Genomic DNA, 18,859 nt, shown 5'->3' on the forward strand with positions numbered 1-18,859 from the left:
GGGGGCTCTGGAGGAGGGCGTGGAGCAAAAAAACAAAAACCGTCTGTTGAACCTAATAGTTCAAGTTTTTGAGTCCATAAGTCACGACTTTGTAGCATTCCAGGCAAGTCATGCCAAACTGCCTGAATGTAAACAAACCAGCATGGCGAACCATATGGGGCTTATGCTCATTTACAATCATTTCTATCACCAAAGGTGCTTACTCCTTGCTTATTTGAGGAAAACGGAAGAGGAAAAATGGCGCATAAGGCAAGAGAATCGGTTATACCTTTTATTTTATGTTATTTTACCGTGCACTTGCATAAACACTGCATCCGTAGGGGCTTCCATTGTTGTTTCGCAGGCTATGTGACGTCAGAGTGCAGAACTGGTAGTACATCGATCTAGTACGAGTTCACGGGTGGGAAGTCACCGGTTTGATTGCCATTCCAGTGCACTTTCACGGGTATAAGGTTGGAAAAACATGGGTTATGGGTTGCCTGGAACATGGCATAATACAGTCCATGGGGTAGTGGAAGCTTAGTGGGCAAACTGTAAACTTGAGATACAGGGGGCACTGGAGTAACAGGAAATGCTGGAGATACAGTGGAGTCGGAAATAATTACTTTAACAAAATTAAATCCTCCTCAACAATGTCTTTCAACTCCTCAAAGTAGCTTCCAGAGGCCAACTCATACTCACACAGCGGTGGGAGTGTGGGCGTGGCTATCCTCCAAACCCTTGAGTTCCTTTAAAACTCCCTCTGCAATCCAAGGTGTTGCCGGCTCACGCACTCGGTCAGACACTCTTAGGGGCTGACACAGGCTCTAGGGCGATGTCCTCTCCTGTCCTTTCTGATGCATCAGGATCGTTGATCGTGGCAGGCCATTCTCCATGGTCTGCGGTGGGCTCGTACAACATCATAGTCGGGTCGCTTGCTGGTGGTGGATGACAGGTCGGGGCCAGTGAGTTTGTCCTCAGTGGGGCAGATGGTGTATGGGATGTGCCCCGATGACCCACACTAGGCAGACAAGCATTTGTGCGCTCATTAAAACTTGCCAAACAGAAAGTACACAGGAAGCGATAAGGGAGGTCCGTTAGGCTTGTCAGATAGAGAAATCCACTAGTGTGGGCTTAGAGGCTTTGCTGCTCCTGCTCAAGGCATAACAGTGGTACAGCAGGTGAGGCCATGCTGTTTTGGGTTCTTCTGTCACGTAGCGTGGTGTTGTAGAAATTGCACAATGAGGAATGGATCAAGGAAACTTTAACAACATAAACTCAGGAAATACCAACCTGCATACAATTCACACTGATACGTTTATGGGAATGGACAGAGAATAAGGGAGAACATAGGGTTTAAAAAAATCAGGAGAACTAACAAGATGATTGACATAACAGGTGAACACAATGACTAATTAGACACGCTAGGAAACTAGGTCACAGGGGAGAACCAAAAACAAAGAAACACAGCATACACATTACAGGACCAAGAGCTGCATCTATGCAGTTCGTGAAGGTGTGGGGTGACAAGGCTTGGCTGAAAGGAACCTGATACTAGTAAGCTTTGCCCCTGAAAGCAAACCTAAGGAACTTACTGTGCTGAGGAAGGATAGATATGTGGACGTATCTGTCCTGGAGATCTATTGTAAATAAACAGTCATCGGATCTGATTAGAGTCACAATTAGTTTTAACTTGAACTTGTTTTTAACATGCAATTCAGCTGGCGCAGACCTTGAATTTGATACAACCCCCCATCCTTTTTTGGAATGAACTTGGACTCTCTCTCTCTGGATGAGCAACATGTTCTATGGCCTCCATCTCCAAGAGAGCTATGACTTCTTGTTCCATTACCAGAGCCTGCTCGGGGCCTACCACTGTTGGCAGGATCCCGTTGAACTGAAGCAGATGAGAACCAAACTGAATCCTGTGTATTTTACTACTGTGTATTTCAAAGTAGTCAGCTGAGGGCACTGAGGGAACGCAAGCACCGTATGAAGAGGTGTAATCCATTTCCCCCCGGAGGGGCCTGCGCTCAGAGGTCTGACACCACAGGCGACACTCTGTTTCTGCTGCGCCCAATACGAAGAGCTCATAGACGGCTGGGACTGCTCCCGCCTAGCAGCCCCTGAGACCTGAGTTCAGTGAAGGGAGATACTTTGGAACGTCCCCACTTGTTTCTTCGCTTCCTGAAACCTCTCAGCGACTCAGTCGCCAAACACATTCACAATACACATAAAATACATCACTGTCTTTTAAATTGTAATAACATTTCACAATTTTACTTATCATTTTGAATGGTATATATACACCATTACACTACCAGACTGAACCATTGATATAAGTCAGGGTGGATCCATGTTTTCATGTTGTATATGCCAAATTCTGACCCTACCATCTGAAGGTCGCAGCAGAAATCTCATTCGATTTGAAATACAGAAATCTCAATCTCAAAGACTCATTCGACCAGACAATATTTTTCAAATCTTCTATCGTCCAATTTTGGTGAGCCCATTTGATCCCATAATGCACAGCAATGACGAGTATACAACTCATTTACACTTAGAGACTACCCATAATGCACTGTGAGGGTTGTGCTGAATTAATTCCCGCGACTCGCCAGAAGATGCCCACAGCTGAATCATCCATCCATCCATTTTCCAAACCGCTGTTTCCAATGTTTGTACACTGCAATATCTTACAGGTGTAAATTCCTATTCGACTGATTATTTAATTGTTTATTCATGCTAGTTTCCATGACAGGGTTCAATATACATCTTTTCAGTACTACTGGAGCTGCTAGTTTGCTAAGTTTCAAATGATTATTAAACAGCAAGCATAAACTATACAAAAGCGTCAGCCCTTCCAGCACACTCACTGTCTGTATTAACTCCCTTGTTTTCATTCACTCCTTCAAGTGGACTATATTAGTGGAGTAATGTAGAGAATAGTGAATGAGGGTGTAGGGGTCGATTTCGAACACTTCTTATATATATATCTGAATATTAACTTTTTTTCCTGGCTTTGGGATGGCATTTTGCAGTAGTGCATTTTTAAAATTTATTTTAATATTTACATTTTATACATATAAATATGAGTTTATATGAATTTTAAGGGCCAAAAGTGAAAGGAAAAAAAAAAGGAGAAGTAAAAGCCATCAATTCGGCAAAAGCTCATCTAGAAAATGGTGACATCATGATTTGACATGAAGTCATGTGACATACTCAGGGACAAGCTCTGGAGGTAGATTTTCATGGGTGATTTATTTTGGGTTTATCTCAGTGGTTAATGTCATTTGCATTGTTATCTTGTTATCTGTCCACCAGGTGCTGTCATATGTTATTTAATTACAGACTGAGTTCACATGCTCACCCTTTGTAAATGAAAAGAGATCCATTCACTGGAGTATGAAAAAAGGAAGACACGTTTCAGATGAATGAATGACACGTTTTGGTTGGGTAGACACGTGGGAGGAATGAAAGATAAAGTGTGAGAGGTAAATCTGTTGGATTACAATGTTTTTCTAGAATTATTTTCCCCCTGCCAACTGAATAATCCCAGGGATAATCCGCTCTTCTGACCAAAGAAGTGTACGCTGAAAACTGTTTTCATATGAAGTTCCCCTTTGGTAACTGAGACTTTCAGACTTCCTGTTTAGAATGCCTTCTTTACAGTTGATTGATGATGGGACTATTTTTCAGTTTTTTTTTAGTTACAGTATTATGTTGTTCGGCATGAATTGGTTGATGGAGTTCTCTTATTGTGTACTTCAGATCATACATATATCATACATAATATTGGTCAATTTTATTTGTGCAGTACAGCGCTTTTCACAATACACATTGTTTCAAAGCAGCTCTACAGAAAATCATGGTGTTAATGTTTATAATATCTTAATATTTTCATGTCACTGGGGATTCTGGGGAAAGTCCTTATGTCATAGGAAATTATCTGTTTTGAAAGTTCTGCTCAGTTGTGACTGGCTTTGATGCTTTCAGTTATTGTTCATCTAAGACTTTCTGAATTTTCCTACTGTTTTATTGAGACAAGTGACATCACGGGAGGCAGGAAGCGCTGCAAAAGTAAACACCAGTTCTTTCAAAACTTTTTTTTTTTTTTAACGCAGCTAACTATCTTATTTATTGCTTGAACAGGTTGGTTGTTTTCTCTGGAACAAAATGTACATATAGAGTAAGTTGAAATTAACTCAAGTAAGTATTGATTTTCACAGGATTACTCATCAACTTTAAGACAAAGACAGCAGCAAACAGCTTGATTAAACATACGTGGAGGGGGTGTCTCTCAAAAAAACAACAATATTATTTGTAACAAAGTTCGTAGATAAGGAAGAAGGAGGCGGGAACCTGCAAACGTTCAACAAAACTTTAATTCAAAATAAACAAATACAAAACGAAAGTACCCTGGCGGACGTCTGCCGGCCACACAAACATAATAAAACATAAAATGAAGTCCAGGCCTGGTCCTCTCTCATCCTTTACTGTCGTCGCTCTTCCTTTTATGCTTCCGGAGCTCCTCCGTGAGAGATTCGAGGAATGAAGATCGTTAACACTCGCGTCACCGGCCTCGCGCCGTTCCCTCACGGCTCTTGCCCGCCCTGCTCGTCACAAAAAAAGCCAACTTACTGTTATGCTATTTTCTTCTGAGACTAAAATTTACAACTCTAACTCCTCCTAGAGCTTTAACTCTACATACTCCAAACTCGGATCAGACCATCAGACTGTTCTGACTTGGTGTGCTATATCTTTTCTAACTGATCCAACTTATGGTTTTCCTAAAAATGACTATTAAAGCTCGGAAAAATCCCATTGACTTTCATTGACGGAATGTTCAAATGAGCCAAGACTTTCAAATTCCAACTGTCAAAATTCAAATTTAAACTACGGAAGCCCATTAGACTCAAACTCAATTAGACTCAAGTGCCATTCTATGTACTGTTTCTAATCCATTGAAACTCATAAACCTCTCTATCTATCTATCTATCTATCTATCTATCTATCTATCTATCTATCTATCTATCTATCTATCTATCTATCTATCTATCTATCTATCTATCTATCTATCTATCTATCTATCTATCTAACTAATATGATCTATCTCATAGCAACCACCCAAAACAACTTAGCAACTGCATAGCAACACCTTAGCAACCACTCAGAATACCCTAGCAACACCCTAGAAACCACCCTGAGTACCCTAGCAACTGCATAGCAACAAGTTATCTATCAAAACTACTAAGCTAAAACTTTCAAACTTCAAACTTTCAAACTTCAAACTTTCAAACTTCAAACTTTCAAACTTCAAACTTCTAAAACTACTTCAAACTTTCTAGCTAGGCTTTTTCAAGCCAACTTAAAGTTTGTCTTTAAACTTTTTAATCTAGTTGTATCTACATTTGCAATTTGTGATCAAGACAGTAATAGTAGGCTTATTAGTCTTTTTTTTTTCTGTATCAATGTATCAACAGCAAACAGTCCATTATTCAAAAAACGAACTGTAATATTACAATTTATCTACCAATTATTAAAGTATCAAATATTTAAATAATAATTTACTTTTTAGTGTATACAATTTTTAATTTAATCAAATTAGAATTGAATTAAAAATTAACTCAAATTTAATAAATATGCCAGAGTTAACATCTATGCAATGCTTCATTAACAGTCATCACCATTTTGTATTGTTTAATTAGTTGACAGGCCCTATTTTCTTGCTATAGTAGCAAGGGACGGTTGTATTTCTCTGCCGTCTTAAACAGGAAGTTGTGACTCTACATGGTTCGTTACATTAACCTCAGCCCACAACACCCCCCTTGCAACAATAACTGAAACGCAGTTTGCACACTCATCCTGGCACCCTTACAAAGCCACATATAGTTTAATGAATGATAAATACACGCACACACACACATATATACACTTAATGCAACAGGTGTATATACAGGATTCACTGAATGATATAAAAAAAACTGGCATGCAGGAATGATATAGATAAATAGATAGATGGTGTTATATCACAAACCAACTATTTGACGAGTAAAGACATGCACTGACAGATTAATATGAGGCAAGCCTGAACATAAAACTTCAAATTCTTAAACTTAACAGGAAGAGGAGTGTGGGATGGAAGAGTGGCCACAGCTGTGGGAGAAATTGTAGGGGAAAAAGACGGGGGAGAAACAGAGTGAGTGAAGGGAAATTCAAGACTGAGGGAGTGAATGAGAAAGGAGGACAGAGCTGAAGTTAGCTGCTCTTTAAACACAGTGCATGGGAGGATCCTCCTCCTCTTCCTTTGCTTTTAGTTTTGCTTTGTGATTATAGGCTGAGTTATTTCAGGGAAAGTGAAATATTACAATATTATGAAAGGGTGTATATTTTGGTGGATAATAAATCATTTTAATCAATTCAAAGATACTTTTCATTAAAACATTGATGTTTCTGTTTAACCCTCATGTTTCTGTTTTGGGTTTCAGGATTATGACAACATAAAATGATATGATACAACATTTCCTAATCTTTTAATAACTAATTAAAATCAAAATTTATATTGAATAACCGGTTTCAAAGATGACATTACTATAGTTTAGGTCTCTGGGAGTCTGGAGATAAAACAATAAATAATACAGGTAATAAAATTGCAAAATTATGATAAAATTCTGTGACTAATGTACACACTGAGATACACATCTGCCATTGGTTTATCATTTGCAGTTTTAGTTGTAGATTACATTTGTTAACTACATAAATGAACAAACTAACAGTGAAAAATACTTATTTATTAGTCTTAATTTATGTTAATATCAACATTTACCAATACATTATTAAAATCAAAAGTTGTATCTGTTAATATTATTTAATGTACCTGAGTTAACATGAACTAACAATGAACATTGTATTTTTATTATAACAAATGTATTGCTCATTGTTAGTTAATGGTAAAGGAACATTATGTAGTTTTCACAGAGGCCGCTGGAGTGATTGCTAATGAGAGACGAGCACAACACATGAGCTTTTCATTCGGCAGCTACTATGAGACACTTAATGCACACTGCAGTAAACTAGATCGATAGTAGGCATGGTAAAACATGGTACTCGCGGTAAATCAAGAAAACCGAAGATAAACAATACAACTTACTATGTTGAGCTATATAACATGATTAGTTTTCTGTTGATGAATGTTGCTCACCTCTGTAATATAACACATAATATATTAAAATGTCTTTGGTGTTTACATGGTTTCTACAAAATCGAGGAACCAGAAATCGGAAATCGAGGAAATCGAGGATAACGCGGATATATCCTTTTACAAAGTGTTTGTCATGCAGCATGTCTAATCGTGTAAGTTCAGTGTTTATTTGGATGTTTACATTGATTCTTACTGAGTTTGAGGCTGTGCTCCGTGGCTAACGGCTAATGCTACACTGTTGGAGAGATTTATAAAGAATGACGTTGTGTTTATGAATTATACAGACTACAAGCGTTTAAAAATGAAAATAGCGACGGCTCTTGTCTCTGTGAATACAGTAAGAAACGATGGTAACTTTAACCACATTTAACAGTACATTAGCAACATACTAACGAAACATTTAGAAAGACAATTTACAAATATCACTAAAAATATCATGTTATCATGAATCATGTCAGTTATTATTGCTCCATCTGCCATGGTCATGGTTAAAACTACTTATTTCTCTGGATTTAAACATTCTTGGAAAGATTTGGGATAATGTAAGTACACAAGTCAACAAAATATATAACATTGTTCTAGTGGTTTTTGGATATTTTAATCTGAAAATCTTACATATTGTGCCTTTAAAGCAGAACTAAGCAAGATTCACGAAACTCCCCCTACAGTTTCCTTCAGTGAATGACACGGTCATAAATACTCCAAGCGCAGCTCTGGACTACAACGACTACAACACTCGCCAGTGCATTAGTTTTGCAAATACAGTACAAGAAAGAGTAGGTGGGTAATTTGCAAATACAGTACACTCGATGGAGGTGGGTAATTTTCAAAATTGTCTTATAAAGTCATAATATATACATTGTTTTTGAATTACCGTAAAGCATTTTGTCACTCTCGCGTGAACGTGAACATGAGGCGAGATTGTATCGGGTCGCTGCAGCTCAAGTTGCAAGTGCTGTATTCTGGCGTAGACGTGCCAGAGGGGGTTAGTGCTCGCCTCAAACACACCACTACAAGTCAATTAACCATCGTAAGGACTTAGAAAACTATTTATGAAGGTAAAAAAAGTTACTTAGTTCTGCTTTAATGCATTTGCTAATGTTAACTAATGGGGCCTTATTACAAAGTGTTATTGTTGTTTTTAAATTGACCCAAAACAAGTCCCAAGATAAACCAGGCGGTTTAAGCTTCAATAATGAGATCTGAGAAACAATAAAAAAAGAAAGAAAGAAAAATAAGAATTGAGTTTCAAAATGAATATAACTATTAATATACACACATACATCAATGTGATTTCTGGGACACCAGATATAAAAACAGAACATGAGAGTTAAGAATAATTCTTCTTGTCAGCATGAGGCATAATGATGTCATTTTAAGTCATGTTGGTTTGGTTGACCACAGACGTTTTTAGTTATCATATGGGTTTTTTTTTTTAGTAATAGCATAAGACTGTATTCTTGTGATGCATCACATTTGATAGGACGTATCGATTAAGAAGCATTATTTCCATTCTCAGATACAGTATGTGACTCACAGATACTCCCTCAGTAGTGCCATATGTTTGTTGTTGTCATTTAAAATAAATAAAATCTGAGCTCAGATTTGTGGGAGATGTTCCACGCCATTAAAAAAAAAAAAAAAAAGGGTGAACACTTTATTCCTTGCTACTAGTTTCTGTACTTTCATTTGAATTTACATCTTATTCCTGACTACTTGTTGCTGTACTTTCATGGTAGTTTTTACAGTAGTGGTTCTACAATTGATTACAGGAAATGGCAACTGTGTTCTATGACTGCAGTTTGAACAGGAGCAGAAAATGTCTGTGATGTAGAATGATTGATGATGATCTGTCTTACAGTAATGCCATGCATATATTTATAATGGTGTGATGTTGCATTTACATTCCAAGCATGACTTTTTTGATAACATCATTAGACATTCTACTAACTATAAGTAACTTTGCGAAAACATGTCTATTTATTCTACTAACCCTAACCCAAGTTTCACTCCTGGTTGAGTCATACTAATAGTTCACCAGACTCAGCTCACCAAAACAGCACTAAGAATCCCCAACCACCCTCAACGGTTTTTAACAATATCTGTATTGTATAATGTTAACATTGCCACATAGTAGATTACAAGTTGTGATCAGACTTAATACTCAATCTTGTATGCACCTGTTTTCTCATAAAAAAACAAACAAAACAAAACCATTTATCATGCTAATCATAAACAGATTTTGTAAAACAAACATGAGATACTACATTATACATATTAAACAAGCAATTATTTGTACACCTCTGTGATGAAGTTGTCCTTGCTTAACTAGGAAGAATGTGTGAGATCATAAAGCACAAATTACAAACAAATTAATATGTAAATTAATAAGCTTGTGTTATTTTCTCTACATACTAACCAACTGTGTTCTGTAACACTATTGAGCTGGCTAGGAGAAAATCAATGAAATAATAAAAAAGTTCCCAGGCAAAGTGAACGCTAATCGCTATTATCCCACATAGTATTACAATTATTTGTTATATCTACAGCAGTTTCTTGTGTAATGGCAGAAAATTGCCTAGTATGAATTCATTTCACTGTAAAATTCCAAATAAAGCATTTTAAAGTATGTGAAATCCTTAAGTCCTATAAAATGTTGTCAGTAATTGGAAATAAAGTGTAAATTCACCCTCATTCTTTTCTCTTTATGGTGTGGAACATCTCCCACAAGTCTTAGCTCACAATTTATATCTTTTAAATGACAACAAACACTACTGAGGGAGGGTGTGTGTGTCTGTGAATCACATACTGTATCTGAGAATGGAAATGATGCTTCCTAATTGATTCCTTAATATCTTTAACGTTGCAAGAGAAGTAGTCATACCTGCAAACTAGTCGTTTTTTGGCAAAATTCACAGTTTTGACTCAAAATATGAGGAATTGCAAATTGCAAGCACAATAAACCTCACGAGAATCGAAAATGAGCTACTTTCCCATAGACTGAGTGGAGTGAGACCAGACGTCTCGCAGGGTACATTTACACAACATTGATATGGTTAAAATGGAGACGTTTTTCCTTTGAGTTTTCCGTGTACAGACAACACCGTTGTCAAAAAAATCCCCCATTAACATACGAATCCATGCAAATGACTAAAAACGGTGTATTCTGCTGACAGGCCATTAGATGGCGATGAAAACTATAGACTGAACATGTAATGCGAATGTGGATGGTGTCATCGTTTTCACAGATTCGCGTTTTTTTGTGTTTGCACGGAATCAAATTGAATTTTTTGAATTTTCAAAAACTTGCAATTTGAAACCCATTTTCAAAAGTTTGTGTTTTCAGGTCACCAAAACGGCATTGTCGTGTAAATGAACGGCCAAAACGCATAAAAAGTTTTCCGTTTTTAGTTGAAAACTCAGAGTGTTGCGATCTTTTTAGGTGCTCTGTTGCATGACAGATCGCTGTAGCGCTTCTTTCTAGTGCTCTGCTTGAACTGACAACACAAAATAAACATAAATGAACATCCTCAGGTATGTTGAAAGATATAATACAACTTAACGAAATCCGTATTGTCAACGTTTCAACTGTGGAAAGGCGTCAATAAAACATCTTGTAAAAATGTCACATTTACCGTCACATTTACCTCAGAAAAACCATTCAATGTTCAAAAACTAGTCAGCTACAAAAATGAACTTAGAGAGGAGCATTTTGCTAAATATATGCACTATAGGCTATTGCATATTCATTGTATTTATATAACATGTGCTTCAATATTGAACACATAAATCCGTTTTATGGCAGCCATCATTTAAATGTTCAAGCCTATATAAAAAGCAAGTAGAAACATAATTGTCATTTAAAATGTATTATAATTTTGTTATAAAAACGCACTTATGTGTAATTTATATGTAAGTAGCTTACAAATCATATAAATAATTTTAAAGGTGCCCTAGAACTTTTTTTTAAAAGATGTAATATAAGTGTAAGGTGTTCCCTGAATGTGTCTGTGAAGTTTCAGCTCAAAATACCCCATAGACTTTTTTTAATTCATTTTTTTAACTGCATATTTTGGGGCATAATTAGAAATTAGCCGATTCAGGGTGTGCGGCCCTTTAAATCTCGTGCTTTACGCCCCAAGAGCTCGCACTTGCCTTAAACAACATAAAAAAGTTCAAACAGCTAATATAACCCTCAAAATGGATCTTTACAAAGTGTTCGTCATGCAGCATGTCTAATCGCGTAAGTACAGTGTTTATTTTGATGTTTACATTGATTCTGAATGAGTTTGAGGCTGTGCTCTGTGGCTAACGGCTAATGCTACACTGTTGGAGAGATTTATAAAGAATGAAGTTGTGTCTATGCATTATACAGACTGCAAGTGTTTAAAAATGAAAATAGCGACGGCTCTTGTCTCTGTGAATACAGTAAGAAAAGATGGTAACTTTAACCACATTTAACAGTACATTAGCAACATGCTAACGAAACATTTAGAAAGACAATTTACAAATATCACTAAAAATATCATGATATCATGGATCATGTCAGTTATTATTGCTCCATCTGCCATTTTTCGCTGTTGTTCTTGCTTGCTTACCTAGTCTGATGATTCAGCTGTGCACAGCTGTGCCTTGTCTAATGCCTTTCATAATGTTGGGAACATTGGCTGGCATATGCAAATATTGGGGGCGCACATATTAATGATCCGACTGTTATGTAACAGTCAGTGTTATGTTGAGATTCGCCTGTTCTTCGGAGGTCTTTTAAACAAATGAGATTTATATAAGAAGGAGGAAACAATGGTGTTTGAGACTCACTGTATGTCATTTCCATGTACTGAACTCTTGTTATTCAACTATGCCGAGGTAAATTCAAATTTTGAATCTAGGGCACCTTTAACCTTTAATATTATAATGATGTACCAACTGTAGTTCCCTGTATATAGTTTACAGCATTAGTTGAGAGATATTTTTTTCTTTGAGGAAATTTGCCACACTGTACCTGATAGGCCCCAAATTAATCAACATTGAATAAAAGCTAATCAAATCGAAATCAATTCGCAAGCTTCTGAATCAAAATCGAATCCAGTTGTGAAATTTGGGTCAATGAATTTTTTATTATTTAATTATTATTATTTTTATTTTTTTTACTTGAAGCAAATGTTGATGTTTTTTCCATTTATTTTCTTGTCAGAGTGCACCAGAATGCTTGTTTACATGTTAAAATCACAAAACTTTTCTCCTGGAGGACGATGCCCCCAGACCCCCCTACAATAATTTCTATTGGAAACATGTCACCCTTTTCACCTCTTTTGACTTTGCAGGTATGAGTATACAAAGAGAGTACGGAGAGTTTTAGAACCACTGCTCCAAATACTTGTAATGAAAAAAAAAAAAAAAAGTCTGAATGCAGGGTTTGTGAATGTGACCTCAGATTACAGATTGCTGTTAAAGATTATCCAGACCCTTGGGCTGTTTAATTCCAAACATAATCCTGTATTCAGAGTTTATGTTGTTTTTCCACTTTCCATGGCCTATTTCTCCACTGCACATCATTTCATTCACAATTACAAGCTGCTTCTGTGTGGATGTGCATTAAGGACATGCTGGCTAGACACTGAGTCCTGGACAACCACAATAAGGTGGATGTGTGGGAGGCCGTGCTATTAGAGTCATTCAAGCATCCAGAGAACAACCTGCTCCTTGATGTCTGCCACTGTGTTGTTTGTTCTTAATTGTAAAAATAGGCGTACATTTGGGATTGATCTGTTTATCTTTGTGTCTTTCCAGTCACATATAGAATTGATCTAAGTTTCTATTTAAAAAAAAAAAAACATCATTCGATTACCAAGGTCCTAAATACTGTATGCAATCCCATGTTTAATAAACATCTGGTTTTAGTTATGCTTTGTGATTCCAAGCCGAGTTGAATGCAACAAAAAAAAAAAAAAAAAAATTACCATGTTGTGAAATACTGTCTATTCTGTGAGGCAACACATTAAAAAAAAAAAAAAAAATCAATGCAATGACACTTTTTATTGAAACGTTAATATATTTTGTATCCTTATAACCCTCATGTTTGAGCCCAGAGCCATTTTAATAGCTCAAAAAATTATACTTGACATGAATATATCAGGTTGATATGTTGTGATATGTTTCACAGTAACTACATTTAGAAAATACTATTATTATGTTTACACCTAAATACATTGCAAATATGCTTGTTGCATACAATCCTAATAAATCTTATGTCAACTATAGATATGTGTAAGGTTCATTCCAAACATGCTAAGTGCAGATGTCAGATTCATATTCATATAATGAAAATATATCAGTACAACACTGTACTCCAATGAACTCTGGAATGCATTATTTCAAATAAAACAATTAAAAAAAAAAAAAAAAAGATATTTTATTAATTGACCTAATTTTATTGTTTTTAATAAACATTTTCATTCCATATTTATTACATTCTTAAACTTAGATTTCTTTATTACAATGTTTCTTTATTCTGCCTATGTAAAGCACACATTGTTTATAAATTATATTATGTGTGTGTTTTTTTTTTTTTTTTGCTATTCTTGGCATCTTTTATGTCTATTATTCTCTCCTGACAGCTTGCATCACCCACTGAAACTGTACACCTGGTGTGGAAAGTTGCAGCACAGTGTATTTTACCCACACAAAATTACATGGGTACGGTCAACCATGAAAAATAACATCATCGCCCTCGGCGCGTGGTTTGATTTTCCTGATTTAACGATCTAACACTTGTGAACTTGCCCAAAGCCCTCAAGCCACCACACAGGTGTCGACTCATAATAGACCGTGTGCCAAAGTGTTGCGGTTGTAAGGCCCTATGGTACTGCACGTCACAACATAAAAAACACGGGTAACCCCAACGACCACGTGCCGGTGGGAAAAGAGCGTAGAGCGCGTCAAGACCCATATTTGGAATGTCGGTCTACGACAACGGGCCATATATGGTGCTTCCGTGCGTGACGTCTGTTCCTTATGTGGAAAACGAAGGCGTGGCTGTGGCGGAGGAGACTTGATACAAATACTGTTTCCAACCCCGCCTGTTCTGTAGAATCACATCTGCTGACAAATAAAGGACTTTAAAACTAAGCTTTGACGAAATACAGACGAAGATTATATATTTACAGTTAAAGAGTAAATTATTCGAAGTTCATTTTAAAGTAATAATACTGTGAAAACACACCTCTACGGACACAATAATACTGTTTTGTGTCATCTATTTTTGTTATTGTTTATAGTACTTAATTTCCAGTGGACAAAAAATACGTTCCCATACTGAACGCGCTGTTGTTGATGCTGTGAAGAATATCCGTTTCTACTCACGACTGTTGTTTGTCTGGAGAGGTCATGGGTATCGGCGACCCTCTCGAGATCTCAGGTAGTGAGTTAGTTCATATTTTGCGGACTCCCTCTGAGCTCTTCGCCTCTGGGGGATGCATCGTGTTGGACTGTCGGCCTTTCCTTTCCTTCTCCCGAACGCACATCCTCGAGTCCCGCAACGTCAACTGGAATTCCATGCTGAGACGGAGATCCAAGAGCTCCGTGGTGTCTCTGGAGTGGTTGGTGGCCGACAAGGCGCTCCTGGCCCAGCTGCGGAACGGGGACTTCTCTCCGGTGGTGGTCCTGGATGAAAACAGTCGGTCAGTCAGGGATTTGAAGAGCGAGAGTCTGGCCAGTCTCCTGATCAGTGCCCTTCAGTTAGAGGTCCAGTCTGCCTCGACGCACATCTGCTTCTTACAAGGTAAACTTCACAAAACTAGAATTGTTTTTGGAGAATACTTAAATTTAGTTCAATTGCTGAGAAAAAATATTCATTTTATACACTAAAAAATTGTTCGGCGGGAAACCCAAAAAGCTTCATCTAAATGAACTGGAACAATATGATTTAATGTGACTCAACCTGACTTACATGTTGTCATTCTTTTTAAGAATACCATAATTTAGTTCTAAATTGCTATATTTTATATTTCTATATATTTATTTATATTGTAAATACATTTACATTGTTTGGAAAGTAGCCTAACTTTAAAAAATGTGGTAACAGTTTAATTAACTGGAATGATATGATTTAAAATGACTATATTAACTTATATCAACGAAAATTAAACAAAAATAGCTCATATATATTTGCAAATGGTAAAATGTTGCACTGTAAAAATGTTTTGTCAGGTAGGCTAACATAAAAATGAATAACATCTGAATGAACTGTTTTATTCAAGTAAAAATTAACTGAAAAATTAATGAATAAATACATATAATATTAAAAGGTAGAAATTGACATTATTTTAGTGTTTTACATTTTAATCAAAGGTTATTTCTAATCAAAAAAAGGAATTTGGTGATGCACTATTAAAATTGTGGAGATGTTTGCTTGCTCTATTTGTCAAACCCATAAAATGAAATGTGCAAAACTAACCAAAAATGTTTTCTTTGACCATTTCTAGGTGGATTTGACGGGTTCTTTGCACTTTATCCAGAGCTCTGCTTTAGCACTCCTGTCATGTGCTCAAATTATCCTTCTCTCAATGAACCAGAGCCCGTTGTGTCCGGAAGAAAGACTCCTCTCTATGATCAGGTTGGTTATTAGGAATCTCACAATCATAATGAATTATCCAATGACTTTAAATATCACACAATATCTCTGGAATATACTCATTGATTTTGATCTTTTTTGATTCCCAGGGTGGTCCAGTTGAAATCCTCCCCTTCCTCTTCCTGGGCAGTGCCCATCACTCATCCAGACGTGAGACTCTGGAGAGATGTGGGATCACAGCTGTGCTCAATGTATCCTCTTCCTGTCCGAACCTGTTTGAGGAGGAACTTCAGTACAAAACTCTGAAGGTGGAGGACAGTCTGGCCGCAGACATACGTGTGCTCTTTCCAGAGGCCATCCACTTTATTGGTAAGTCTTCCTCACAGTAAAAAGAGATTTCTGAATCTTTCAGAAAAATAAAGATGAGCTAAAAACTAACTCTCACCTTCATTGCATCTGCAGATTCGATAAAAGAGAGTGGCGGGCGAGTGCTGGTCCACTGTCAAGCAGGAATCTCCCGGTCAGCCACCATCTGCCTGGCGTACCTCATACACGCTCGACGTGTCCGTCTGGACGAGGCCTTTGACTTTGTAAAACGCCGCCGACAAGTCATCTCACCCAATCTAGCTTTCATGGGCCAACTTCTGCAATTCGAGACGGACGTTTTGTGTCCATATTCTGTGCTAGACAGAGAAAACAGTGGCACTGCGTTTTAGTATCAGCGTACGGACAGTATCAGTCAAGAAATCTTGAACTGGCCCCACTAACTTTCAGATATACTGGTTGCAGCTTTGACCTCATAGACAAATCTACAAAGGTGCTTAAAGGAAGTTTTTGTTTGATGCTATGGGTGTACAAACTGACAGATTCTTAATAAGGAGATCAACCACCCTTTAAACTAACATCATGGCAATAACTCAACTTGTTTGGGTAAAGCTATAGACGGCATCAACTGACTACCTGTTCTTGATTGTTTATGGCAATACAAACTATAAATAGTTGTCGTTTCCGAATGACAGTGGTGTCGCTGACACACCGCTACACCCAATAGCCCTCATGGAAAATGTAATAGTCACATGTCATTGTGACACTGTGTACTTGACTACTATTGTGATCTTATAACATCAACCCAAGATAACTTTTATCTGAGATATTGATGAAACAGACGAACAACTTCTGTCCTGCCAATCCTCTAAGAGTAATATAGTCTACTACAGCATTCTCATTTGGCCTTCAGCAATAGTATATGTTTAGGATGTATGTCTGCAGATCATCTGAAATGATGTTGCATCAGTCAATGTTCCATTTGACTGCAGTGACTGATGCTGTGACCATATATGGCTGTGACATGTGGTTAGTCTTCTGTGTGGTAAATGTCAAGTTTTTCCATGAAGTTAGTGAAATTGTCAGTCTCAGACAAGTTTTAAAGGGCAAAGACCTGATAAACTGTGATCTTAGGTCATTTTAAGTTAAATTGTGTTGCGATAGATAAAGGCACTAAAGCCACTTGCTAAAGTATTTTATTTTTTTATGAAGTGTTATTTCCTGTTTTTGTGAATATTTATTTATCTATTTTCATTCAAGCGATGCACTTTAAATTATATTTGTTTTGTTAAGATCTTTTGTAAGCTACGTTCACTCATTTTAATATGTAAATAAAATGATGGATTCATTTGTTTAATGCAGAACTGAATTTTGTTTTCCTTTTATCTTTTTAATCAATCATTCTTACTCACTGACAGATTCTGACCCCCTTATTTCTAAATAATCAGAAATTCTACATATGAGAAATATTACATGCACAATTTACAATTATGAGAATTGCACATCATATTTTTTATGCTTTTGAAGACTTATGCTTACCATGGCAATATTGTTTTGATCAAAATTGCAGTAAAAAGAGCAATACTGTGAAATATGAACTTTTTTTTTTTTAATTTAATTTGAATGTATATTTTTTATATATAATATATTCCTCTGCTGGCAAAGCTGAATGTTCAGTATCATTACTCCAGTTTTCAGTGTCACATGATTCTTCAGAAATCATTCTAATATGCTGATTTGCTGCTCAAGAAACATTTATTCTTATTATTATCAAATTTGAAAACAGTTGCTTAATATTTTTGTGGAAACTGTAATACATTACTAATAGAAAGTTCAAAAGAACAGCAATTATTTGAAATATAAATCTTCCATCTTAATAAATTTAAGGAGTACTTGCTAAAATAAGTTGCAGTTTCTTAAAAACAAATCTTACTGGCCCCAAATGTTTGATAACATTGCAGATTTCTTAGTTTATTTCACATTGTTGCACAATATTTATTGACATACTGTACATTCACTGCTTTGCTAATCTTAAAAATATATATATATATATATATATTATTATGGGAAATTACCACTTTTTGGATTGTTGGTTTTAACACAAGATACAAGAAGTGGAAATCTTTTACCACAGCGCCATCTGCTGATTGTTCAAAGTAAAAGGCGTTGACAGTCAAGAATTAATACAAGAAAGTGAGATGGTCCTCACTGCAGAACATGAGATCCAGAGGGCGGGGTTGGATCTAGATCCAACTCCTCTCACTTAACATATCCCTAAACCTACCCGACACCGCCCTCTGGATCTAAACCTACCCATCTTCACCTCCTGGATCTGGATCCAACTCCTCCCCTTTACATATCACTTAACCTACCTGTCTCCGCCCACTGGATCTTGTATGTTCTGCAGTGAGGGGCTACTGAGAAAAGTGGCAATTATTATTATTGGTCGCCGGTTTGAGTCCCTGTGTGGAGTTTGCATGTTTTCGCCGTGTCTGTGTGGGTTTCCTATGGGTGCTTTGGTTTCCCCACATTCCAAAGACATGCAGCATATGTCAGTTGGAGTCACTAATTATCTGTGAATGTGTCTGTGTGTGAGCCACAATTCAGGGTGTTTCATCGCCTGTGACCCCAGACCCTGGATAGGCTCCAGTTGTGTGGGATTCATCAGCAAATCAGAGATAGAGATAGAGATAGAGATAAAAAAAAAATCAAAGAGCTTGTGGGGTGATTGTGCTACAGAAGGTCATCACTGCCTACAGCCATCAGCATCTACAGCTCTTTCA

The 18,859-nt window shown here is 36.9% G+C and overlaps 1 protein-coding gene across 1 annotated transcript; it reads left to right on the forward strand.

Moving 5' to 3' along the window:
* The first annotated feature begins 13,661 nt into the window (after positions 1 to 13,661).
* On the forward strand, positions 13,662 to 17,625 carry dusp2 (dual specificity phosphatase 2). Its single transcript, XM_067395191.1, has 4 exons — positions 13,662 to 14,960; positions 15,664 to 15,794; positions 15,902 to 16,121; positions 16,215 to 17,625. Exons 1-4 carry the CDS (start codon positions 14,567 to 14,569, stop codon positions 16,466 to 16,468), a joined length of 999 nt encoding a protein of 332 aa, XP_067251292.1. The 5' UTR covers positions 13,662 to 14,566; the 3' UTR covers positions 16,469 to 17,625.
* The last annotated feature ends 1,234 nt before the right edge of the window (positions 17,626 to 18,859 follow it).

This window comes from Chanodichthys erythropterus, chromosome 9 (genome assembly GCF_024489055.1).
Source record: "Chanodichthys erythropterus isolate Z2021 chromosome 9, ASM2448905v1, whole genome shotgun sequence".
NCBI lineage: Eukaryota > Metazoa > Chordata > Actinopteri > Cypriniformes > Xenocyprididae > Chanodichthys > Chanodichthys erythropterus.